This window comes from Microcaecilia unicolor, chromosome 1 (assembly GCF_901765095.1).
Source record: "Microcaecilia unicolor chromosome 1, aMicUni1.1, whole genome shotgun sequence".
Classification (NCBI taxonomy): domain Eukaryota; kingdom Metazoa; phylum Chordata; class Amphibia; order Gymnophiona; family Siphonopidae; genus Microcaecilia; species Microcaecilia unicolor.
In genome coordinates this window covers 516,457,921-516,484,985 of record NC_044031.1, presented here as the reverse complement: position 1 = coordinate 516,484,985, position 27,065 = coordinate 516,457,921, and the positions used below count along the sequence as shown (strand labels likewise).

The 27,065-nt window shown below is 46.6% G+C and overlaps 1 protein-coding gene across 1 annotated transcript in view; it reads right to left on the bottom strand.

Moving 5' to 3' along the window:
• Positions 1–27,065, bottom strand: part of TERF1 (telomeric repeat binding factor 1) — a 127,901-nt gene that overhangs the window by 88,274 nt on the left and 12,562 nt on the right. Inside the window, exons 3-5 of the mRNA XM_030189658.1 lie at positions 17,072–17,202; positions 8,014–8,100; positions 2,642–2,794 (exon numbers count right to left, since the gene is read on the bottom strand). Of these exons, the coding sequence (XP_030045518.1) occupies positions 2,642–2,794; positions 8,014–8,100; positions 17,072–17,202 (371 nt within the window). The remainder of the gene's footprint in view (positions 1–2,641; positions 2,795–8,013; positions 8,101–17,071; positions 17,203–27,065) is intronic.

Below are 27,065 nucleotides of genomic sequence, written 5' to 3'. Positions count from 1 at the left end.
ACGGGTGTCTGCATCAGATATGGTCCCACTGTACCGGGTACAGCGCAAAATTCCACTGGGAACTTTCATGGATGTGGAAGGAAAAACGTCCATGGCCAAATTAAACGACTCGATGGTGCAAAAAAATGGGTCAAGCATCACAAAAAAAACGGAGGGAGAGCCCAACCAGAGTGTAGGCCTAATGACACGGAAACATTAAGGAAACTTTAAAGCGGGTAAAACTGACTAAACACAATAAAGGGAGGGGGAAAGAGACCCAAAACACAGGAAAGACACAATGAGCCAAAAAAACAGGCCCAAAAAACAAACTAACAAAAAACAACAGCTGAAAGGCACTCAAAAAGCTCTACCAGACTGAGCTGTGAGGAACAAGACAAAATGACCGCGGCAAAAGATGCTCTTGCAGCAGGTGAGAAGGCACTCGCCTAAGCACAATGTAACATACAGTGGGGGAAATAAGTATTTGATCCCTTGCTGATTTTGTAAGTTTGCCCACTGACAAAGACATGAGCAGCCCATAATTGAAGGGTAGGTTATTGGTAACAGTGAGAGATAGCACATCACAAATTAAATCCGGAAAATCACATTGTGGAAAGTATATGAATTTATTTGCATTCTGCAGAGGGAAATAAGTATTTGATCCCTCTGGCAAACAAGACCTAATACTTGGTGGCAAAACCCTTGTTGGCAAGCACAGTGGTCAGACGTCTTCTGTAGTTGATGATGAGGTTTGCACACATGTCAGGAGGAATTTTGGTCCACTCCTCTTTGCAGATCATCTCTAAATCATTAAGAGTTCTGGGCTGTCGCTTGGCAACTCGCAGCTTCAGCTCCCTCCATAAGTTTTCAATGGGATTAAGGTCTGGTGACTGGCTAGGCCACTCCATGACCCTAATGTGCTTCTTCCTGAGCCACTCCTTTGTTGCCTTGGCTGTATGTTTTGGGTCATTGTCGTGCTGGAAGACCCAGCCACGACCCATTTTTAAGGCCCTGGCGGAGGGAAGGAGGTTGTCACTCAGAATTGTACGGTACATGGCCCCATCCATTCTCCCATTGATGCGGTGAAGTAGTCCTGTGCCCTTAGCAGAGAAACACCCCCAAAACATAACATTTCCACCTCCATGCTTGACAGTGGGGACGGTGTTCTTTGGGTCATAGGCAGCATTTCTCTTCCTCCAAACACGGCGAGTTGAGTTCATGCCAAAGAGCTCAATTTTTGTCTCATCTGACCACAGCACCTTCTCCCAATCACTCTCGGCATCATCCAGGTGTTCACTGGCAAACTTCAGACGGGCCGTCACATGTGCCTTCCGGAGCAGGGGGACCTTGCGGGCACTGCAGGATTGCAATCCGTTATGTCGTAATGTGTTACCAATGGTTTTCGTGGTGACAGTGGTCCCAGCTGCCTTGAGATCATTGACAAGTTCCCCCCTTGTAGTTGTAGGCTGATTTCTAACCTTCCTCATGATCAAGGATACCCCACGAGGTGAGATTTTGCGTGGAGCCCCAGATCTTTGTCGATTGACAGTCATTTTGTACTTCTTCCATTTTCTTACTATGGCACCAACAGTTGTCTCCTTCTCGCCCAGCGTCTTACTGATGGTTTTGTAGCCCATTCCAGCCTTGTGCAGGTGTATGATCTTGTCCCTGACATCCTTAGACAGCTCCTTGCTCTTGGCCATTTTGTAGAGGTTAGAGTCTGACTGATTCACTGAGTCTGTGGACAGGTGTCTTTCATACAGGTGACCATTGCCGACAGCTGTCTGTCATGCAGGTAACGAGTTGATTTGGAGCATCTACCTGGTCTGTAGGGGCCAGATCTCTTACTGGTTGGTGGGGGATCAAATACTTATTTCCCTCTGCAGAATGCAAATAAATTCATATACTTTCCACAATGTGATTTTCCGGATTTAATTTGTGATGTGCTATCTCTCACTGTTACCAATAACCTACCCTTCAATTATGGGCTGCTCATGTCTTTGTCAGTGGGCAAACTTACAAAATCAGCAAGGGATCAAATACTTATTTCCCCCACTGTAGCTCGTGCTCCACTAAGCTCTCTTAAGCTTGTTACAAGCTTTGGACTGGGCAACGTGGGTCGCGTTACCCAATTGTGAGAATTATGGCATGCTTGACCTCTGAGAATTTTCAAAACTCAGTGACCTGTGTAAATGGCTATTTACCAGGCAAACAGGCTGACTGCAAATTACCCACTCAGTATTCTATGTGGGTAAAAGTATAAAGAGGAGGGGAAAGGAATCAACATATATATTTTTATCCATGGGAAAAGTAGGTAGGGTCAGAAGTGACATAGCACCAACATTAAAAGGTTTGCATAAGGTAAAACATTCACAGGAGAACTAGGCACAAATTCTTGTGGGCACTTTTCATCTAGGCAACTTTCAATGTAAAATGTACCTACTTTCTGTCTGAGAGCTGGCACAAAGTCTATAGAAAAGCATCTGCAGACTTTGTACCAATCCACATAATTTTGAAAATGAGCCAAAATATACATAAACCTATGCAAAATTTACATTATTCATGTTTATATTTTAAAGTGTCATGATTCTATTGATAATTATGGCACAACATTTACTGTAAAACTGATGCCAAATGTGCTTAATTTTGATTTAATACATACCGTCATAAGAAAGTCAGAAGGGCTTTTTGCATTCAAGAACATACCAACATAAGACTTAATTTTGTCCATCATACGATTATAACTGAAGTTCTGAAGAAATGGATGATATGGGTCTTTCCCATTGATAATCATAGCCAACTTCATTCTTAATGACTAAAAGGTAAAGGAAAAAAAAAAAAAAAAAAAGAAGAAGAGTCCCATGTAAAGAAAGAACTTTTATTTAGGACAAATATAAAACTTAGGGGTACTTTCACTAAGCTGCATTAGACGTTGATGCGCACCTAACTAGCAAAAAAAAAGGAATACTGAGGGATAGGCTCCGATATCCTGTGGTAACTTGGAAATCTGTGCACACTAAATATTTTTTTTAATTTATTTTGATGGGGTGTGGCAGGGGCGAAAAGTAGGCACTCCTGCGCTAATCATACAGCACATCTACATTACTGCATGCTGTTAGCAAATGGATACTGCAGAAGTCCTTACCGCTTACAATATAGGTGATAAGTGCTCATGTGCTAATTGTAAAAAATGGAAAAAAAAGTCATATTTACAGTCACTGAAAAAATGGTCTTAGTGTGTAAGAAAGACCTGAGTACATAAGTATTGTCATACTGGGACAGACCGAAGGTCCATCAAGCCCAACATCCTGTTTCCAACAGTGGCTAATCCAGGTTACAAGATCCCAAAACAGTACAATACATTTTATGCTGCTTACTCTAGAAATAATCAGTGAATTTTCCCCAAGTCCACTTTAATAATGGATTATGGACTTTTCTTTTAGGAAGCTATCCAAACCTTTCTTAAAATCTGCTAACTTCTTTTACTACATTCTCTGGCAATGAATTCCAGAGTTTAATTACATGTCGAGTGAAGAAATATTTTCTCCGATTTGTTTTAAATTTACTACTTTGTAGCTTCAATGCGTGCCCCTTAGTCCTAGTGTTTTTGGAAAAAGTAAACAAGCGATTCATGTCTACCTGTTCCACTCCACTCATTATTTTACAGACCTGTATTATATCTTCCCTCAGCCGTCTTTTCTCCAAGCTAAAGAGCCCTAGCCACTTTAGCCTTTACTCATAGGGAAGTCGTCCCATCCCCTCTATCATTCTTGTTGCCCTTCCCTGTACCTTTTCTAATTCTACTATATCTATCCTGAGATGCAGGGTGTGTTACGGACACTTTTTATCTCAGCTTAGTAAAAGGATCTCTTAATTTGTGGATTTATTACACTACAATTCCCATATTACAGTACAAGTACGTGCACTTGTTCAAAATCGGGAATTCATGAATATTTGTTTGGACCACTCAATGCATATAATTAGTGACTTTATGAAATCAGACAAGACGTCATGTTCTATGCTTAGCCCTTACACAACTATACCATTTATACGTGTAGATGTTGAGCAAATATTCTAATATGGTTATAGTAAATGTTTTAATTAATTATATTTATTTTTTCCCTCTCTAAATAGATCTTTCATTCCAGGCAGCATGTCTAGATAACACAAGTATTGCTAGCCCTAAGGATTTGAGGAAATCACTCTCTGTGTTGATCTACAGCTGTTAGGGGTTGCTGCAGCACCCTTCTGGGTTTCAGCATTTCAATAAGGCAGAGGCCTTACCTGTGGTCTTTGGAGATTTGGTCTTGGAGTGCTTGGAACCTATTCCAGAGCTAAGCAATATTTCTTATATCTACTGGCTACTTCTAACCCTTGTGACTTTGTTGTATTTTTCTAGCTGTGCCTGTTTTCACCTGTGCATTTTGAACCTGTACATTGTATTGAAACCTGCTGATTCAGATACAGGATTATTCACTGGGCACTGCATATCATAACTGTTAAGCCTCCCGATATTTGTGGGTTTAGCACTAGTGTGAAAGAATCTCTCTTCCTTTATAGCAAATGCTACATACCTATAGAAGGTATTCTCCGAGGACAGCAGGCTGATTGTTCTCACTGATGGGTGATGTCCACAGCAGCCCCTCCAATCGTAAACTTCACTAGCAAAGGCCTTTGCTAGCTCTCGCGCGGCCGTCTTCCAGCCCGAACTGGCTCATGTTCGTCAGTCCCGTATGTAGCAAGACAAAGACAAAGGAAGACACAACTCCAAAGGGGAGGCGGGCGGGTTTGTGAGAACAATCAGCCTGCTGTCCTCGGAGAATACCTGCTACAGGTATGTAGCATTCGCTTTCTCCGAGGACAAGCAGGCTGCTTGTTCTCACTCATGGGGTATCCCTAGCCCCCAGGCTCACTCAAAACAACAAACATGGTCAATTGGGCCTCGCAACAGCGAGGACATAACTGAGATTGACCTAAAAACTTATCCAACTAACAGAGAGTGTAGCCTGGAACAGAATAAAACATGGGCCTAGGGGGGTGGAGTTGGATTCTAAACCCCGAACAGATTCTGAAGCACTGACAGCCTGAACCGACTGTCACGTCAGGTATCCTGCTGCAGGCAGTAATGAGATGTGAATGTGTGGACAGATGACCACGTCGCAGCTTTGCAGATCTCTTCAATAGTGGCTGACTTCAAGTGGGCCACTGACGCAGCCATGGCTCTGACATTGTGAGCCGTGACATGACCCTCAAGAGCCAGCCCAGCCTGGGCGTAAGTGAAGGAAATGCAATCTGCTAGCCAATTGGATATGGTGCGTTTCCCCACAGCCACTCCCCTCCTGTTGGGATCAAAAGAAACAAACAATTGGGCGGACTGTCTGTTGGGCTGTGTCCGCTCCAGATAGAAGGCCAATGCTCTTTTGCAGTCCAATGTGTGCAGCTGACGTTCAGCAGGGCAGGAATGAGGACGGGGAAAAAATGTTGGCAAGAAAATTGACTGGTTCAGATGGAACTCCGACACTACCTTCGGCAAGAACTTAGGGTGAGTGCGGAGGACTACTCTATTATGATGAAATTTGGTGTAAGGGGCCTGGGCTACCAGGGCCTGAAGCTCACTGACTCTACGAGCTGAAGTAACTGCCACCAAGAAAATGACCTTCCAGGTCAAGTACTTCAGATGGCAGGAGTTCAGTGGCTCAAAAGGAGGTTTCATCAGCTGGGTGAGAACGACATTGAGATCCCATGACACTGTAGGAGGTTTGACGGGGGCTTTGACAAAAGCAAACCTCTCATGAAGCGAACTAAAGGCTGTCCTGAGATCGGCTTACCTTCCACATGGTAATGGTATGCACTGATTGCGCTAAGGTGAACCCTTACAGAGTTGGTCTTGAGACCAGACTCAGACAAGTGCAGAAGGTAGTCAAGCAGGGTCTGTGTAGGACAAGAGCGAGGATCTAAGGCCTTGCTGTCACACCAGACGGCAAACCTCCTCCATAAAAAGAAGTAACTTCTCTTAGTGGAATCTTTCCTGGAAGCAAGCAAGACACGGGAGACACCCTCCGACAGACCCAAAGAGGCAAAGTCTATGCTCTCAACATCCAGGAGAAGGGCGCAACAGCTCTGGAAGAACGGCCCGGAGACTCTCGTGCAGAGCGGCTGTGGAGAAAGACTGGGAAGCCGATGCAGCAGTCGAGGTCAGAGTCTGTTCCGGGCGTGGAGGCGGTTCCGGGCTGTCCAAGGGGAGCGCATCGACACCTCCTGAACAGAGGGTGAGCGGTCCCTCCTGGTGCCGATGCCTACTGTGTGCCGACTCCCTCGGCGACCCAGAGCTCTCGGTACCGAGGCGGGAAGGAGACCGGTGTTGATGCTTCTTCGATTTCTTCAAACGAAGCATGTCACCAGAGCTTCCCGGTACCGACAAGGAGGACGTAGAATCCAACCGTCTCTTCCTTGGGGCCGAGGCCGAAGAAGGTCCGTCTCGGGGGGGGGGGGCTGTACCGCAGGAGCCCTCAGGGCAGGAGACCCACCCGAAGGCTCACCGCCACCAGCAGGGGAATGGACAGCCCTCACCTGCACTCCAGTCGAAGCACCACCGTCCGACGACATCAGCAACAGCGGAGGTCCCGGTACCACCGACGTCGACGCAGCCTTCCGATGACTCGGTACCGACGATGCAGAGGGTCGAAGCCTCGATGCCGTCGATGCCGAGGTCGAAGACTTTGATGCTGTCGACGTCGATGCACTCGATACGTCCCGTGCTGTTGTCGACGAAGAGCCCGAGAACAACACGTTCCACTGGGCCAATCTCGCTACCTGAGTCCTCTTTTGTAAAAGAGCACAAATACTGCAGGCCTGCGGGTGGTGCCCAGCCCCCAGACACTGAAGACACGAAGCGTGCCTATCAGTGAGCGAGATTACCCGGGCGCACTGGGTGCACTTTTTGAAGCCGCTGGGAGACTTTGATGACATGGGCGGAAAAATCACGCCGGCGAAATCAAAATTCGCGATGATGACGAAAGGCACCAAAAATAAGGGAGAGAAAACCCGTACCGAGGCCAAAAAAAAGGCCGATCCCGAAAGCGAAAGGAAACTTACGCTGGGGGAAAAACTGGACACATGGGAGAGAACAAGACTGAAAGGTCTCACTTTCTTTTTTTTTTTAGCGAAAACGTGCGAGGGTCAACTTGAGGGGCACAAAACGGCAGCAAAACACGACCGTCCCGAGCGCGAACAAAAGAAGACTGACGAACACGAGCCGGTTCGGGCGGGAAGACGGCCGCGCATGGGCGCGCGAAAGCTAGCAAAGGCCTTTGCTAGTGAAGTTTCCGATTGGAAGGGCTGCCGTGGACGTCACCCATCAGTGAGAACAAGCAGCCTGCTGGTCCTCGGAGAAAATAATTCTCACCTCCAACGTTCTATGCTTGGGACCGTGGCTCCCTGGCTGCAAGTGGTCTGCGAGGCAGACACGCACGGACGTCACTGACGTCAACACAGCTGATTCCTAGGCAAGGGGAGGAGTAGGGAAACACGCAGCACTCCTCCTACTGCCTCGAAATCAGCTGTCACCCCCCCGCGCTACGGCCTCCTCGAAACCCACCCCCTCCCGCGAACCTGTCGATCCCCCCCCCGGAACGCCGAAAACCGCATCCCCCCTCCCGCCGCTGTTGTGCACTACCTTCGGGTGGGTTCCAGAAAGTTGAACTCCGTGCGTCTGACGTCAGACGCACGCAGAGGAACTTCCACACAAGATGATTGAAGAACCTATGGGAAGGGAAGAACAACACTTCAGCTGTAAGCACAGGTAGCACAACAACGGCGGCGGCGGTAGTTTTCGCTGGCACGGGGTGGGGGGGGGGGGAGAACGACAGGTTCGCGGAGGGGGGGGGGGGGAATTGCCTGCCTAAGGCCCGTTTCCTTGCCTACAGAAACGGGCCTTTTTTACTAGTTTTATATATTGCAATTGTTGCCAACATTCCATACCTTGGAAAATACAAAAGTGTTACAACCAGATATTTATCTAATTTGTTACAGTACCTTGTTCAAATCTACTCCAGCACATTGCCTTTCAAGGACTTCTGTGGCCTGTTTAAAGTATCCTTTCTCCATGCAAACTGCAATAGCCTAAACAAAAAGAAAGAAATCACATTGAAGTACATATTGTATGTTTTCTCCAGAATGTCTTGCTTTATATTTGAGAAATTATGACCTTAGAGCCATGACTGATCTGTTGTGGAGGAGTAGCCTAGTGGTTAGTGCAGCAGATTCTGTTCCTGGGGAACTGGATTTGATTCCCACTGCAGCTCCTTGTGACTCTGGGCAAGTCACTTAATCCTCCATTGCCACAGGTACAAAATAAGTACCTGTATATATGAAACCGCTTTGAATGTAGTTGCAAAATACCACAGAAAGGCTGTATATCAAGTCCCATTTCCCCCTTTCCCTTTATTATACAACACCCATTTGTATATAGAAACATTGCACATTTACCAGTAATGATGACTGAAGCATCTGTAAATTAGATCTAACTTGAGCAGTTTATCGCATCAGAACATCTAAAAACCATTACAAATGTGCAAATATATTTAAACTTATAACACTAGATGGAAGAATTTGCTGTAGATGGATAGATCTTATTAGATATCCATTTATATATCTCTACATCTATATATTGAGGAGCAGCTAAGTAGTCAGTGCAGCAGACTTTGATCCTGGGGAACTGGGTTTGATTCCCACTGCAGTTCCTTGTGACTCTGGGCATTGCCCAGTTGCAAAAAAACCAAAACAAAAGAAAGGCAGTATATCAAGTCCCATTCCCTTTCCCCTATATATATATATATATACATACACACACACACACACCTAGATTCATACATATATACACATATCTATACCTATATTTATCAAGTCTCGTGAGACTTGAACCGTGGAAGCTCCCACTCTTCCTAAACAGCGCAGCTGATGCTTACATACAGCTAAGTCCCTACAGGGAAGCAGAAAATATGCCGTTTCTTCTACAGCACCACAAGCAAAAAGCACCATATGGGTACAAAAACATCCTGGGAATCAGAGTGCAATCTTTAGGCACCCTGAAGACCTGGTACTTGTCAAGTCCTGTATGTATCTATATCTCTATATATCTATCTCTCCATGAACACATACATACATATATCTACAATCTAAGCAAATAAAAATACCGTATATTCTAGACTCTAAGAAGAGATATTTGGGCCTCAAAAAAAAAAAAAAAAGGAAAGAAACCTCATAAATTGGGGTCTCAGCTTAATAGTAGAGTCAGAAGAAATTTCTGTGCTTCTGCCCTCTGCCTGCAGTGACTGGCACTTACATTTATAGTCACATTTATGTATTCTTTTCATATTTTTCATTTGTTTTATGTTTTGCATACCAGAATACGTCGCTCATATGTTTATCTGTTCATTTTATGTATTTATACTGTGTCAGTTGTAAAACAATCTTCTATATATATATTTTATATTTATATTGATTTTAAATTTGTACATATGTTTGTAGACTCCTGAGGAAGGCCATTGTAGGTCAAAACATGACTCGTGTCGAGTCTTTGGATGTTCCAGTACAGCGAAGATACATACCCGTAGCAGGTATTCTCCAAGGACAGCAGGCTGATTGTTCTCACTGATGGGTCGACGTCCACGGCAGCACCCACCAACGGAATTTTTCAAAGCAAAAAAAATCTCAAGGCTTTGAGAGAACCTTCTAGCGCGCGGAGTGTACGCACCGCACATGCGTGGCCGTCTTCCCACCCGTCGCGCGAGAGTCCCGCTCAGTTATATCCAAAAGCAAGAATAAAGGACAAAAACTCCAAAGGGGAGGTGGGCGGGTTTGTGAGAACAATCAGCCTGCTGTCCTCGGAGAATACCTGCTACAGGTATTAATCTTTGCTTTCTCCGAGGGCAAGCAGGCTACTTGTTCTCACTGATGGGGTATCCCTAGCACCCAGGCTCACTCAAAACAACAAAAAAAGGTCAATTGGGCCTCGCAACGGCGAGGACATAACTGAGATTGACCTAAAGCAGGAACATCTAACAGAGTGCAGCCTGAAACAGAATAAAAATAGGCCTAGGGGTGTGGAGTTGGATCCTAAACCCCAAACAGATTCTGCAGCACCGACTTCCCGAACCGACTGTCGCGTCGGGTATCCTGCTGAAGGCAGTAGTGATATGTGAATGTGTGGATTGATGACCACATTGCAGCCTTGCAAATCTCTTCTATAGTGGCTGACTTCAAGTGGGCCACCGACGCTGCCATGGCTCTAACACTATGAGCTGTGACATGACCCTCAAGAGTCAGCCCAGCTTGGGCATAAGTGAACGAAATGCAATCTGCTAGCCAATTTGAAATGGTGTGTTTCCCGACTGCGACTCCCCTTCTCTTGGGATCAAAAGAAACAAACATTTGGGCGGACTGTATGAAGGGGCTTGTCCGCTCCACGTAAAAGGCCAATGCTCTCTTGCAGTCCAAGGTGTCCAACTGACGTTCAGCAGGGCGGGTATGAGGACGGGGAAAAATGTTGGCAAGACAATTGACTGGTTCAGATGGAACTCCGACACCACCTTCGGCAAGAACTTAGGGTGCGTGCGGAGGACTACTCTATTGTGATGAAACTTGAGATAAGGAGCATACACTACCAAGGCTTGAACTCACTGACTCTACGAGCTGAAGTAACAGTCACCAAGAAAATAACCTTCCAAGTTAAGTACTTCAGATGGCAGGAATTCAGTGGCTCAAAAGGAGACTTCATCAGCTGGGTGAGAACGACGTTGAGATCCCATGACACTGGTGGAGGTTTGACAGGGGGCTTTGACAAAAGCAAACCTCTCATAAAGCGAATAACTAAAGGCTGTCCAGAGATAGGCTTACCCTCTACATGTTGATGATAAGCACTAATTGCACTAAGATGAACTCTTACGGAGTTGGTCTTGAGACCAGACTCTGACAAGTGTAGAAGGTATTCAAGCAGGGTCTGTGTAGGACAAGAGTGAGGATCTAGGGCCTTGCTATCACACAAGACGGCAAACCTCCTCCATTTGAAAAAGTAGCACCTCTTCATGGAATCTTTCCTGGAAGCAAGCAAAACCCGGGAGACACCCTCAGAGAGACCCAAGGAAGCAAATTCTACGCTCTCAACATCCAGGCTGTGAGAGCCAGAGACCGGAGGTTGGGATGCAGAAGCGCCCCCTCATTCTGAGATATGAGGGTTGGAAAACAGTCCAATCTCCACAGTTCTTCGGAGGACAACTCCAGAAGAAGAGGGAACCAAATCTGACGCGGCCAGAAAGGAGCAATTAGAATCATAGTTCCACGTCCTGCTTGAGTTTCAGCAAAGTCTTCCCCACCAGAGGTATGGGAGGATATGCGTACAGAGGGCCCTTCCCCCAATGAAGGAGAAAGGCATGCAACGCTAGTCTTGTCGTGGGCCTGAAGTCTGGAACAAAACTGAAGGACTTTGTGATTGACCTGAGTGGCAAAAAGATCCACCGAGGGGGTGCCCCACTCTCAGAAGATCTTGCGTACAATGCCCGAGTTGAGCGACCACTCGTGAGGTTGCATTATCCTGCTCAATCTGTCGGTCAGACTGTTGTTTACACCTGCCAGATAAGTGGCTTGGAGAAACATGCTGTAACGGTGAGCCCAAAGCCACATCCGGATGGCTTCCCGACACAGGGAGCGAGATCCGGTGCCCCCTGCTTGTTGATGTAGTACATGGCAACCTGATTGCCTGTCTGAATTTGGATAATTTGGTTGGACAGCCGATCTCTGAAAGCCTTTAGAGCGTTCCAGACCGCTTGCAACTCTAGGAGATTGATCTGAAGACCTTTGTCCTGGAGGGACCAAATTCCTTGAGTGTGAAGCCCATCGACATGAGCTCCCCACCTCAGGAGTGATGCACCCGTTGTCAGCACTTTTTGTGACTAAGGAATTTGGAAAGGACGTCCCAAGGTCAAATTGGATCGAATTGTCCACCACTGAAGGGAATTGTGAAAACTGGTGGACAGCTGGATTGCATCCTCTAGATCCTCTGCAGCTTGATACCACTGAGAAGCTAGGGTCCATTGAGCTGATCTGATGTGAAGACGGGCCATGGGTGTCACATGGACTGTGGAGGCCATATGGCCTAGAAGTTCAACATCTGCCGAGCTGTGATCTGCTGAGACGCCCTGGCCATGGAAACTAGAGACAGAAGATTGTCTGCTCTCGCTTCTGGAAGATAGGCACGAGCCATCTGAGAGTCCAGCAGAGTTCCTATAAATTCCAGTTTCTGAACGGGGAAAAAATGGGACTTGGGGTAATTTATTACAAACCCGAGTAGCTCCAGCATTGAATAGTCATGTGCATGGACTGCAGAGCTCCTGACTCTGAGGTGTTCTTCACCAGCCAATCGTCAAGATAAGGGACACACTTGCACTCCCAGTCTGCGTAGCGACGCTGCAACTACTGCCAGGCATTTTGTAAAGACCTTGGGTGCAGACGCTAGACCAAAGGGCAGCACACAAAACTGGAAGTGCTGCACTCCCAGATGGAATCGAAGATACCTCCTGTGAGCTGGAAGTATCGGGATGTGTGTATAAGCATCCTTTAAGACCAGAGAGCATAACCAATCGTTTTACTGAATCATGGGAAGAAGGGTGCCCAGGGAAACCCCGTTTTCTTTTGCACAAGAAAGTACCTAGAATAGAATCCCAGCCCTTCTTGCACTGGTGGAACGGGCTCGACCACATTGGCGCTTAGAAGGGCGGAGAGTACCTCTGCAAGTACCTGCCTGTGATGGGAGCTGAAGGATTGAGCTCCCGGTGGGCAATTTGGAGGTTTAGATATCAAATTGAACGAGTATCCTAACCGGACTATTTGAAGGACCCACCAGTCGGAGGTTATAAGAGGCCAACTTTGGTGAAAAAATTTTTACCTCCCTCCGACTGGCAAGCCATCCGGCACGGATACTTTTACAGCGGCTATGCTCAACTGGAGCCAGTCAGAAGCCCGTCCCTTGCTTTTGCTGGGGAGCTGCAGGGGCCTGCCTTGGCCACGCTGTTGACGAGAGCGAGCGCGCTGGGGATGAGCCTGAGAAGGCTTTCGAGAAGGAGGATTGTACCTACGCTTGTTATAAGCATACGGAGCATTCTTCCTTCCCTGGAAAAATCATCTACCTGATGAGGTAGTAGCAGTAGGCGCCCGGCGGGAGAGATTGACCATAGCGGTTTTCCGCTGAGTGATCTGATCAACCACTTGTTCGACTTTCTCACCAAAAATATTATTCCCCCCCCCCCCCCCAGCAAGGTACATCCGCAATCCACTGCTGGACTCGACTGTCCAGGTCAGAGGCATGCAGCCATGAGAGTCTGCGCATCACTATACCTTGGGCAGAGGTTCTGGATGCAACATCAAAAGAATCGTAAGCACCCCTGGACAGGAATTTACGACACGCCTTCTGCTGCCGGACCACCTCCTGAAAAGGCTTGGCCTGCTCCGGAGGGAGCTTATCAACCAAGTCCGCCAGTTGCTTCACCATGCTCCTCAAGTGAATGCTCATGTAGAGCTGGTAGGATTGAATTTGGCCATGAGCATAGAGGCCTGATACGCCTTTCTCCCAAAAGAGTCCAGGGTTCTAGATTCTCTTCCCAGGGGCGCCGAGGCAAAGTCTCTAGAACTCCTGGCTCTCTTGAGAGCATAATCCACAACCATAGAGTCGTGAGGTAACTGCAACTTCATCAGCTCAGGTTCTCCGTGAATCTGATATTGGGACTCAGCTTTCTTGGGAATGGTGGGATTACTTAGCAGTTTCATCCAGTTCCACATAAGTGTCTCCTTCAGCACATTATGCAAAGGAACCACGGATGACTCCTTAGGTGGCGAAGGATAGTCAAGAACCTCAAGCATCTCAGTCCTGGGCTCATCCTCAGATACCACAGGGAAGGGAATAGCCACAGACATTTCCCGGACAAATGAAGAGAAAGACTCTCCGGGGGAGAAAGCTTTCTTTCTGGAGAAGGAGTAGGATCAGAGGGAAGACCACAAGACTCCTCAGAAGAGCAAAACCTGGTATCTTGCCCTTCATCCCACGAGGCATCCTCATCGGTATCGGACAAGAGTTCCTTAACTGCAGTCCGAAACCGGGCCCGTCTCGACGCCGAGGAACCATGTCCTCGATGGCGATGTCGAGAAGTCGACTCCCATGCCAGCAGCGATGAAGCTCCCTCCAGCGATGTCAACCTGGGTGGCAGCCGATGCCGATGCCACAGGCAGCACTGGCGTCGGAGACCTCACCACAGGCGGAGAGCCAGCTGCCGCTGCCATCGACGGTACGGAGGGCGCAAGCACCCTCGGTACCGAAGCAGACTGATGCAGCAACCCTTCCAGAAGACCTGGAAGAATGGCTCGGATGCGCTCATCTAGAGTCGCTGTCGAGTAAGGCTGCGGGGTCGGCGCAGGAATCGGCGTCAGAACCTGTGGAGGTTGAGGAGGCGGTACCGGGCTGCCCGAAGACTGACTCACCGACACCTCTTGAATGGAGGGCGAGTGTTCCTCCCGGCGTCGGTGCTTCACAAGTGCCAAATCCTTTGACGCCCTGGAGCGCCCGGTACCGTGCTTGGAAGGAGACCGATGACGATGCTTCTGCGCCTTCGCTCGATGCACATCATCGATACTCCTCAGTATCGACGAGGACGACGTGGAATCCACACACCTCCTCGGGGTCGGGTCGGAGAGTGGTCGGTCCCAGTGGACCTGCACAGCAGGGGTCTTCGAGACAGGTGGAGACCCACTTGACGGCTCACTGCTTCCAGCCTGTGATGGTCTCCGGACAGCCATTACCTGCGCTCCTGAAGTTGATGCCATCCCCGGTACCGATGTCGAGGAACCGGACGAAGCTCCAAAAAGTCGATCCCGAAGAGCTTGTCTCGAAGCCTGTGTCCGCTTTTTCAAGCTAAGACACAACTTACATGCGTCTGGGCGATGGGCGAGCCCAAGGCACTTTTAGGAAACTATCTAAACCTTTTTTAAAACCCTGCTGAGCTAACTGCTTTTACCACATTCTCTGGCAACAAATTCCAGAATATAATTACATGTTGAATGAAGAAATATTTTTTCCAGTATGTTTTAAAAGTTACTACTTAGTAGCTTCATTGTGTGCTCCAATAGTCCTACTATTTTTGGAAAGCATAAACAAGCAATTCACCTGTGCCCGTTCCACGCCACTCAGTATTTTATAGAACTCTATCATATCTCCCCTCAGCTCTCTTCTCTCCAAGCTGAACAGCCCTAGCTGCTTTAGCCTTTCCCTCATAGATGTCATCCCATCACCTTTATCATTTTTGTCACCCTTTTCTGTAATAATTCCGCTATATCTTTTTGAGATGTGGTGACCAAAACTACACACAGTATTTCATAGTAAATGATGGCAGATAAAAACCTGAATAGTCCTTCTAGTCTGCCTGTCGCACTCACTATCAATTCATGATTAAAACAATGAATGTAATGTAAAAATAGTTGATCATAGTAACATACACAAAGTAGATGACGGCAGATAAAGATCTGAATGGTCCATCCAGTCTGCTCAACAAGATAAAGTCATTGTTTGAGCTACTTTATATGTATACCTGACCTTGATTTGTCCTTGCCATTACACCTTTGAACTCCAAGCCAGGACCGACCGGACCCGTGTGGCCTATATCATTTCTTTATTAACATGCCAAGCCCTTATGTGGGCTTCTTCACTCTGGGAACAGAGTGACCCAGTGCTAAACTGAGTATTGAGTGCTGCATTCAGTTCTGGTCACCATATTTCAGAAAGATATAGCGGAAATAGAAAAGATTCTAAGAAGAGCGACCAAAATGATAAAGGGGATGGAACTCCTCCCATATGAGAACAGGCTAAAGAGGTTAGGGCTCTTCAGCTTGGAAAAGAGCCGGCTTGGGGGGGTGGGGGGGAGAGATATGATTGAGGTTTATAAAATCCTGAGTGATGTAGAACGGGTAAAAGTGAATTGATTTTTCACTCTTTCCAAAAGAACAAAGACCAGAGGACACAAAAAAATTAAATGGAAATATTTTCAAAACAAATGGGAGGAAATATTTTTTTCACTCAAAGAACAGTTAAGCTCTATAAATCTTTGCTGGAGGATGTGGAAACGGCAATCAGTGTACCTAGGTTTCAAAAAAGGTTTGAACAATTTCCTGGAGTAAAAGTCCATAATCTGTTATTGAGATGGACATGGGGTAAGCCACTGCTTGCTCCAGGATTGGTAGCATGGAACATTGCTACTAATTGGCTTTCTGTCAGGTACTTGTGACATAGATTGGCCACTATTGGAAACAAGATACTGGGCTAGATAGACCATGATCTGACCCAGTATGGTTATTCTTATGTTACACTTTGCTTTTGCTCTTATATCAAACCATATTGAGCGATGATCACTATGGCCTAGGTGGGCATTCACCTGGATGCTGGAAACACTTTCTCCATTTGTGACCACTAGGTCCAGTTGCCCCTTCCCTCATGGGTTCTGTCATCATTTATCTGAGGAAAGCACTTTGCAGAATTGGAAAGAAGCAGAGAGATTGTGGATGCTTGTCAGACAGGATGCTCCAATCTACATCAGTCAGGTTGAAATCTCCCAGCAACAGCACCTCCCCTTTCATTCCAAGCTCCTCGATCGGGTCCTTGTGCAGCTTCTCCATTTGTGTTGGAGGTCTGTAGATAACACCCATGTAGATACAGGTTCTATTTTCTCTTTCCAGGATGATCCACATAGTAATTTATTCCTTTCCCCTGGTCCCCTGCATTTTAACTGCTCTGATATTATTTTTCACATACAGTGCTATTCCTCCACCTTTTTGGCCCTTCCTATCCTAAAGCCCTGTATGGTCGCATCCATATAGCTCTGTATAGTTATATGGGATGCAACCATACTGGGGTATAGTTCTGTTGCACCTACTTTCCAGAGTATATGCACGTTCTCTTCTCATACAGTCTGTTGAGGTTTGGTATACGAGTCTTATAGCTGCAGAGTTTACTAAAATGGAGAGAGAGGAGAGCTCTAGGACAGATTATCATCCTTACCTGAACTTGAACTAAAAGCTGAATTTCTTCATGGAGTGTATCTGCTTCTACTTGGAGCTTTTTTAATAACCCCCAAATCAAAAGCGCCGATTCTAATGGAGTAATTTTCTCATCTTTTTCAAAATGGACATCTTCAAAGAAAGAAAAACAAAACCAAGTAAATTATGATAAAAAAATTAGGGTCCAATATTATCAAAGATTTATGCAATCATGGCTGACACTGACCAAATGTCTGTTTTTTTTTTCTTTTAAATTACAAGCTGTTATACACATAGGAGATAATTCTATAAAGGTCAGCTAAAGTTAGGCACTAGGATGATGCACACTAAGAGCAAATTCTATACCTGCAATTACAAAATTGCCATTATAGATTACTAGCGTGAATCACAATTTACACGCTTAACTTGAGGCATGCCCACTTACGCCATGTCAAACTGTTGTAAATGCGTGTGCTTAAATGCTATCAATTAGGCACATAACTGACATTATGTTGAAGGTTAGTGGGTTAATTTGCTTGGCATTCTCCTGCCCCACCCATGCCCCTCTTGTAGTTACTTCCTACAGCAGTTAGACACCAACATTATAAAACAGTGTCTAAGTGCAGTTGCATGTGTAACTGCAAATTAGGGTCAATTAGTGCCAACTCCAATAATTGATTATTGGTTATTAGTGTTTACTTAGCACCTAATTAGCCAATTAAGTTATATGTGTAACTGGTAGTATTCTATAAGCTGTGTACACAATTTTGCACATTAAGCTCAAAAATATTTGCGCTAGAATATAGAACGAGGAGATGGGGCAATTCTATAAATGGCACCAAATTGCAGTGCACTAGTGTAAGTTGGCATTTATGCACCAACACTTGCGTGTGCAACTTAACCATGTTAATAGCACGTATATATGCATGTGATTAAATGCTGCACTTTAGCCGAAGAAAGTCAGGTCCATAGAGGTCAATATTCAATGGGAATTTGTTGCTTATATATTTGTTATATATATATTTGTTGCAACGGCAAGGACATAACAGAAATTGACCTGCGAAGAACAACTAACAGAGTGCAGCCTGAACAGAATAAATCGGGTCCAGGAGGGTGGAGTTGGATTCAAACCCCAAACAGATTCTACAGCACCGACTGCCCGAACCGACTGTCGCGTCGGGTATCCTGCTGGAGGCAGTAATGTGATGTGAATGTGTGGACAGATGACCACGTCGCAGCCTTGCAAATCTCTTCAATAGTGGCTGACTTCAAGTGGGCCACTGACGCTGCCATGGCTCTAACACCATGAGCCATGACATGACCCTCAAGAGTCAGCCCAGCCTGGGCGTAAGTGAAGGAAATGCAATCTGCTAGCCAATTGGAGATGGTGCGTTTCCCGACAGTGACACCTTTCCTATTGGGGTCGAAAGAAATAAACAATTGGGTGGACTGTCTATGGGGCTGTGTCCGCTCCAGATAGAAGGCCAACGCTCGCTTGCAGTCCAATGTGTGCAACTGACATCCAGCAGGTCGGGTATGTGGTCTGGGAAAGAATGTTGGCAAGACAATTGACTGGTTAAGATGGAACTCCGACACCACCTTTGGCAGAAACTTAGGGTGACTGCGGAGTACTACTCTGTTGTGATGAAATTTGATATAAGGAGCATGAGCTACCAGGGCCTGCAGCTCACTGACTCTACGAGCTGAAGTAACTGCCACCAAGAAAATGACCTTCCAGGTCAAGTACTTCAGATGGCATGAATTCAGTGGCTCAACAGGAGGTTTCATCAGCTGGGTGAGGACGACGTTGAGATCCCATGACACTGCAGGAGGCTTGACAGGGGGCCTTGACAAAAGCAAGCCTCTCATGAATCGAACGACTAAAGGCTCTCCAGAGATGGCTTTACCCTCTACACGATAATGGTAAGCACTAATCGCACTAAGGTGATTCCTTACTGAGTTGGTCTTGAGACCAGACTCTGATAAGTGCAGAAGGTATTCAAGCAGGTTCTGTGCAGGACAAGAGCGAGGTTCTAGGGCCTTGCTCTTACACCAAACGACAAACCTCCTCCACTTAAAAAAGTAACTCTTTTTAGTGGAATCCTTTCTAGAGGCAAGCAAGACACGGGAGACACCCTCAGACAGACCCAACAAAGCAAAGTCTACGCCCTCAACATCCAGGCCGTGAGAGCCAGAGACTGAAGGTTGGGGTGCAGAAGCGTTCCGTCGTTCTGTGAAATGAGAGTCGGAAAACACTCCAATCTCCACGGTTCTTCGGAGGACAACTCCAGAAGTAGAGGGAACCAGATCTGACGGGGCCAAAAGGGCGCTATCAGAATCATGGTGCCGTTGTCTTGCTTGAGCTTCAGTAAAGTCTTCCCCACCAAAGGTATGGGAGGATAAGCATACAGGAGGCCGGTCCCCCAGTGGAGGAGAAAGGCATCCGACGCTAGTCTGCCGTGTGCCTGTAGTCTGGAACAGAACAGAGGCAGCTTGTGGTTGGTCTGAGAGGCGAAAAGGTCCACCGAGGGAGTGCCCCACTCTCGGAAGATCTTGCGTACCACTCTGGAATTCGGTGCCCGTCATCGGCGCTCGGCGGCAGAGATGAAGAGGAGGTAGAACCCCCCCGGCCTCGAGGGATCGGGTCTGACAGGGTTCGGTCCCGATGGCCCTGGGTAGAGGGAGTGGCCGGGGCCGATTGCCCACACGGCCGCTCACCCCCGCCGTCGCCGCTGGACCGGCGGGCCAACGGTACCTGTACTCCTGGGGTCGGTGCCATCGTCGGTGCCTATTTCGTCGACATTGGTACCGGTACCGAAGATCCAGCCGTCGACACCGATGCCATCGACGTCGAGGGGCCGGCGCAAGTTCCAAAAAGACGGTCCCGAAGAACTTGCCTCGCCACCTGTGTCCGCTTCCGCAAGCCGAGACACAAGGTGCACGTCTTGGTATTATGCTCCGGCCCAAGGCACTGGAGGTACCAAGCGTGGGTATCGGTTTGCGAGATCTGCTGGCCGCACCGACCACACTTCTTGAATCCACTCGGGACCTTTGAGGACATCGACGGAAAAATCGCGTTGGCGAAGTCAAAGTCGTCGATGGTGGCGGTGAAAAGCACACCCGAAAAAAGAAACGACCGCGCGGCCACAAGGCCGCAACGAGGCGCCCCCGCAGCTAAAGACGACGAAGGGACAAACTTCTTTTTTTTTTTTTTAACAGAAAAAGGAAAGAAAGGAGGCGCGAACGCGCACGAAAAGAGAAAAAAAAAAAAAAACTCACAGCTAGGCCGCGATCCGGTTTCCGGGGCTGACAGAGAGAGAGACGATAACACGTCTCTCTCCAGCGCGGAATAAAAAAGTGAGTGGGAACGGTCGCGCACGGGCGGGAAGACGGCCGCGCATGCGCGGTGGGCGTGCCCTGCGTGCGGGACCGCCCGCAAAGTTTTTGTTCCGGTTGGTGGGGGCTGCCGTGGACGTCAACCCAGTCGTGAGAACAAGCAGCCTGCTTGTCCTCGGAGAAAAAAAAAAAAAAAAAAAAAAATTATATATATATATATATATATATATATATGAAAAAGTTATGCTGACTGAATATCCACAAACATCTCTGTATTTTTTATTTGGATTTTGCTCACACCTTTTCAATGGTCTGAAACAAATGCCCAACCCGCCTGCCTGGACCGTCATTGCCACACAATTCTCCTCTGTCCCCTGCCCCCCCCCCCCCCCCCGTAGCCACCCAGTGATTCTACTCTCTCCCCTGCCCCCCCTTCCAGGAACCCACCTAGTCTCTGCCTGTCTGTAGCCTACCCTTCCAGTTCGTTCCCTCAGAGACCTGCCCTCGCGCAAAGAGGAAATGACATCAGAAGGCGGGACTCACAGGGAACAAACTCGAAGGAAAGGCTACAGACGGGCAGGGTTTTCAAAGGAGCGACGGAGAATCGGTGGGTGCCTGGAGGAGGGGCAGGGGAGAGAGGAGAATCACGGGGTGGCTGGAGGGGGGGCAGGGGACAGAGGAGACTCGCTGGGTGGCTGGAGAGGGGGGGCAGGGGAGAGAGGAGACAGTCTCACTCTCTCTCTGTCACACACACACTCGCACATTCACTCTCTCTCTCTCTCTCTCTCTCACACCGTCACTGTCAAATACACTGTCAAACATACACACTCCGAGGAAAACCTTGCTAGCGCCCGTTTCATTTCTGTCAGAAACGTGCCTTTTTTTACTAGTTATAGTTATAAATCTTCTGATAAAGGAAAATGTTGAGTAAATCTTCTATATACAGCAATATGAAACTTTACAATATGAATTATTTTACAAGGTTGTACTGTATAAACAATCATCAAATTATAAACAGTTATAAAGGATCAAGTTTGAAACAGCATTTTGCATAAAAATGGTTATTCCTGTCTTCTATTATTCATGTTGCAGGAACTTTTTGAAAAGAAAAGAAAAAAAAAAGGTTCCTTATAGGAGGCTCTTGACAGGTTGAAGTTAGGACCCAACGGGATGAACTAGATTATAAACTGGTTGACAGACAGATGCCAGAGAGTGGTGGTTAATGACGTTCATTTGGAGGAAGAAAAGGTGAGTAGTGGGGTGCCTCAAAGATCAGTGCTGGGGCCACTTCTGTAAAATATGTTTGTGAGCTACGCCAAAAGGTTAAAAAGTAAGGATAACCTTTTTGCATAAGATACTAAAGTTTGTAAGGGTGGACTCCCCGGAGGAAGTAGAAAACATGAAAAAAGATCTTCAAAAGTTAGAATGGTCTAATGTTTGGAAGTTAATATTTAATGCAAAGAACAGTAAAGGGATTAATTTGGGGAATAGAAATCCAAGGAAACTGTATGCCCTAGGAGGTGGGAGGCTGATATGCACAGTCAGGGAGAGTGACTTTGGGATAAAACTGTCCAAGGATCCAAAGGAGGAAAAATAACAAGGCGGTAGCCGTAGCCAGAAGGATACTAGGCTGTTTAGAGAGGTGTAACCAGCAGAAGAAAAGCGGTGTTGATGCCCCTGTACAGGTCATTGGTGATGCCCCATTTGGAGTACTGTGTTCAGTTTTAGAGGCCATATCTTAAGATGTAAAAAGACTTGAAGCTGTCCACAGGAAGGTGACAAAAATGATATGGGGCTTGCGCCAAAAGTCATACGAGAAGAAACTGGAAGACCTGTGGAGGAGTGGCCTAGTGGTTAGGGTGGTGGACTTTGGGTCTTGGGGAACTGAGTTTGATTCCCACTTCAGGCACAAGCAGCTCCTTGTGACTCTGGGCAAGACACTTAAACCTCCATTGTCCCATGTAAGCCGCATTGAGCCTGCCATGAGTGGGAAAGCGTGGGGTACAAATGAAACAAAACAAAAAATATTATACCCTACAGGAAAGAAGGGACAGGGAGATATGATACAGACATTTAAATACTTGAAAGGTATTAATGTAGAAAGAAATCTTTTCCAGAGAAGGGGTTAGAGGACATGGATTGAGGTTGCGGGGTGGCAGACTAAGAGTAATGTCAGGAAATTCTTTTTCACAGAAAGGGTGGTTGATGCCTGGAATGCCCTCCTTAGGGAGGTGGGTAGAGACAAAAACTGTGACTGAATTCAAAATGGATTTGAATGGACACAGAATGTGGCAAAACAGGGGACTTATGTCTGTGATTTATTATGTGACTGTACAGCATATTTTTCCCCAGTGCATTTCTCTAGTTTGGCCAGCAGGTGGTGTCTGTCCTCTGCTTTTAGGTTGTTGGACCATTTCTTTCCAGCTTAAGCCTTGAGGTAAAGTAACCCTTCAATGCTATCGGCCAGAAACCTCTCAGTGTTAATGCTCTGGGCTTTGATTGGCCCTGTAGTTCAAAAATCTAGCCAGAATATGCTGGAAATCTTTAGACTCGGTGAGGAAGTGTGGAGAGTAAAGATCTCTATACTGAGACCCTGTTCAAAACCTGTGAGCAGTTATATTCCTGAACTCCTCAGGTAGTAATAAAAATGTCTAGTTGGTTCTAATGTTGATACCAGTTATTTTACCTGTTATTGTTTGTTAATTTCATCTATTTTTTCCACTGTTCACCGTTCCATTTTTTTCTGATAATAAACCTATCAGTTTATTAGCTCTGTTGTCCAGGACTGACTAAGAATCCTGATGGTTTGTGTTTTGGGTCTGTGGGTGTTTTCTAAGAGCTGTGGGACCTCTGGGATTGTGGCTCCAGTATCCCTAGAAACCACTGGGGAGATGCCTCTGGGTGAGTCTCCCACCCGCAAGTTAAGAGAAAACCCAGTGTGGTGGGCTGGAGGGTATGCCGGTGTAGAGCACGTGCACAGGACCAGATGGTCCTAAGTAGCGCTGGTACAGACCCTTTAGGTGGCCGCAGGGCTAACCCCAGGAGGGTGCTAGGCGTTTCATGACACAGAGGATCTCTAATTAGAACATAATGGTATTAAAAAAAAAAAAAAAAAACTTAAATGGCTGCATGTGTGTGGACGTGTCCAGTGTCACTTAGACGGCCCACCTTTTCATTACTGCAAGCAGACCTTGAAGACCCAGTTGCTCTAAAACCTGATTATGCGCACACATAGCAAAGGCCGCTAGCAGGAGCCACAAGGCACCTTTTTCCCTCTGCTGAATTGTTCTTAGCAGTGCTCAGCACAAGTGCTTCCCACTGTTCAGTAAGTTCTTCCCACAGTCCTATGAAGAGCCTGAAGCTGAGCTCACACTGTTTTGTTTTTCTTCTAGGGGACACTCAAGGAAACCTTCAAAGTACATGGGGGGGGGGGGGGGGGGGGGAGAGGGCCAAGGCACAAACACAATTCTGAATGGAGGGGGGAGGGACCTGAAACTTCAGGGTGTACACCCCTGGGACACAGAGACCAAGACTAGTCAAAACCCCTAAAACATGCATTCTGACTTTTTCTTTTAAATTCCGAGCCACAGCTCTCACATGAATCCTCTGCTTATCATCTCTCTGCACTATTCCCAAGAAGTGGGTATATGACCTCTGACCAGCAGATGGGGAGACATCATCCTATAAGGTCCTGTGCAACCCTGAGCCAGCCAGTATTTCTCAGTCTGCCAGCTGATGGTAGGTGAATACCTGTGCAGCCCTGCTCTGGTTAGGCCGTCTAAACAATTTCTCACGGATGATCATAATTAATTTAAACCCCTAATTGTACAATTATTCCAATTTCTCAGTTACATTCTAATTGTTATACATGGACTATAAACTGTTACCTTTTTGCATCTAGCATTCGTTTCCATATTACATATTGTAATATGCAGTCATTTATCCCCCCCACCCCCGTTTACACAGCCCATTCAAAGTGTATGGGCCGTTGGCATTAGCACACTGGCATCCACTAGTGCGGCTTTGTAAACAGGGGGGGGGGGGTTGTTATTACTACTTAATGTATACTATCCCGCATCACTTTTTATACTGTTAATTACAATAAGAAGTTAGCCACATTGAACCTGCTCTATTGGGATAACATGGAATATAAATGAAATAAATAAAACCAAATAAGCACCCATTTCCCTTATGAGACAATTGTAATCTAGGCTTCCTCTTGTATTTTCCCCCTCTTATTCCCAAATTTTTATTTTATTGTTAACCGTCTAGCTACTTTGTTATAAGCAGTATATTAAATAAAACTGCAATATGAAAAATGTGACATTAAGGAATGCAAACAGCAATGGATAGGGCTAGAATAAGCACTCCTTGGTGGTCTACCCTTATGGGCCTTTCCTTAGCTAACTAAAGTAACAGCTAAAAATATCAAAATATTAACCCTTTCACATGACTTATGGGTTGTACGGGTTCTTTTTTTTATGTAAATGATTATGGTTGAATTCTTTTATATGTATTTGTGCTGATTTGGATTTTTCAATAAACTTGAAAAAAGCCCTAAGATAAGAGGATCAGTTTCCCATGCTGTGCATGGCTACAGAAGAAAGAGCATGTCTTGTTTCCAGGGACAAATTAAAAAAAAATTAAATAAAACTACTAAAAAAATAAATAAATAAAAGGAACCAGGATGGTGAAAGGTTTTTGCCCTTTTCAGAGACCTCTGCAAGAAGAGTAAAGGCATGTTCTTGACTTGGTAAAATGCTTGAGTTCAGAGAAAGTGAAGATACTTACCTGTAGCAGGCATTCTCAGAGGACAGCAGGCCTTATATTCTTACAGATGGGTAACACAGGCCCTCATTGCCAGTCTGGAGCTTGTAAGAAGCTTAAAACAGGTCTTTTGAGCGTGAGATGCGCCTCACCGTACATGAACGAGCGTCTTCCTGCCCGCTGCGAAAGCATAGGACCAGCAGTACAATATAAAGCATAAGAAAAAAGGAGACAATTCCAAGGAGTGGTGGGAAGGTATGTGAGAATACATGGCCTGCTGTCCTCAGAGAATACCTGCTACAGGTAATTATCTTTGCTTTCTCTGAGGACAAGCAGGCCTATAATACTCACATGGGAATCCCTAGCTAGCAGGCTTGATCAAAAACCAACAACAGTGGTGAACTGAACCTCGCAGTGGCGAGAGCAAAAAGTAATTAACCTGAAACTATATACAATTTGAGTGACAGTGCAGCCTGGAACAGAACAAAATGCGCCTAGGAGAGTGCAGTTGGACTATAGATCCTTAAATTCTGCAGAACTGTCTGTCCAAACCGACTGTTGCATCAGGTATCCTGCTCAAGGCAGTAATAAGATGTTTATGTGTGGACTGAAGACCATATCGCAGCCTTGCAAATTTCTTCAACAGAGGCTGACCTCAAGTGGGCTACCGATGCAGACATGGTTCTAACTTTGTGAGCCCTGACATGACCCTCAAGGGTCAGCCCGCCTGGGCATAACAGAAAGAAATGCAATCTGCCAGCCAATTGGAAATGGTGTATTTCCTGATGGCAACCCCCATCCTATTAGGATCCAGGGGCGTAGCTACGGGTGGGCCTGGGTGGGCCTAATCTCAGCTCAGGCCCACTCTGTCTCAGCCTGTGCACCAATCAGGACTTTGTTTTTCGGGCTGACCTAGAGTCGGGCTTCAGGGGAGGACCTCCTACAAGCTTACCTTTGCGGCCAGCAGCACTTCTAGCAAAATCGGCCCAGGAAGTTGTTTATTTGGAGCTCCGGCACTACTTTTTTTTTTTTTTTTTTTAACTTGGCTGCTGCCCCCTCCCCCGTCCCCCCTGCTATGCTGCTGGACTCTGGAGAAATCTGGCGGTCTGCACTCTGCAGCAAAATCGGCCCGGGAAGTTGATTATTTGGACTGGAGCTCCGGGCCGGCAGTGCTTTTTTAAAACTTAGCTGCTGCACCCCTCTCTCCCAGTGCTGTGTTATGCCGCTGAAGAAATCTGGGTACTCATCAGCCCCAGATGCCGGCCTGACATCCGGGGCTGATGTGTCCACATTTCTCCAGCGGCACGGCACAGTATCGGGGGGGGGGCTGCAGCTAAGTTAAAAATAAGCAGCGCCGGAGCTCCAATAAACAACTTCCTGGGCCGATTTTGCTGCAGAGCGGGAGCAATCCTGTACCTAGTGCGTCGGAGCAGGAGCAGAGGCTAGAAGTGCTGGTAGTGGCACACGGATTTGGGGCCTCATCGAGGCAGCGCAGTAGACTTCTGCAGGAGAGCCCTGCCCAGGTAAAAAAACAAAACAAAACCCTTTTTCTGTGTAATATTAGATTACTTTGGTGGGGGGGAGTTGAGTGGGGGGAGGGCTCGGCACTGGTTAGGTTTTATGTATAATGCTGACGGGCTCTGCACTGCCCAGATTAAAAAAAAAAAAAAAAAAAAGTTTTATATTTCATGCTGATGTGTTTCTGGGTGGGGGATTGGGAAGGAAGGGCTGATGCCAGACTATGGGGGAAGTGAGTATAAGCATTCTTTAAGACCAGAGAGCATAGCCAATCTTTTTCCTGAAGCATGAGAAGAAGGGTGCCCAGGGAAACCATCCTGAACTTTAGGCCCCTTAGGTTTAGGAAGGGAAGCATCCCCCGGTCTTCTTTTGCACAAAGAAGTACCTGGAATAGA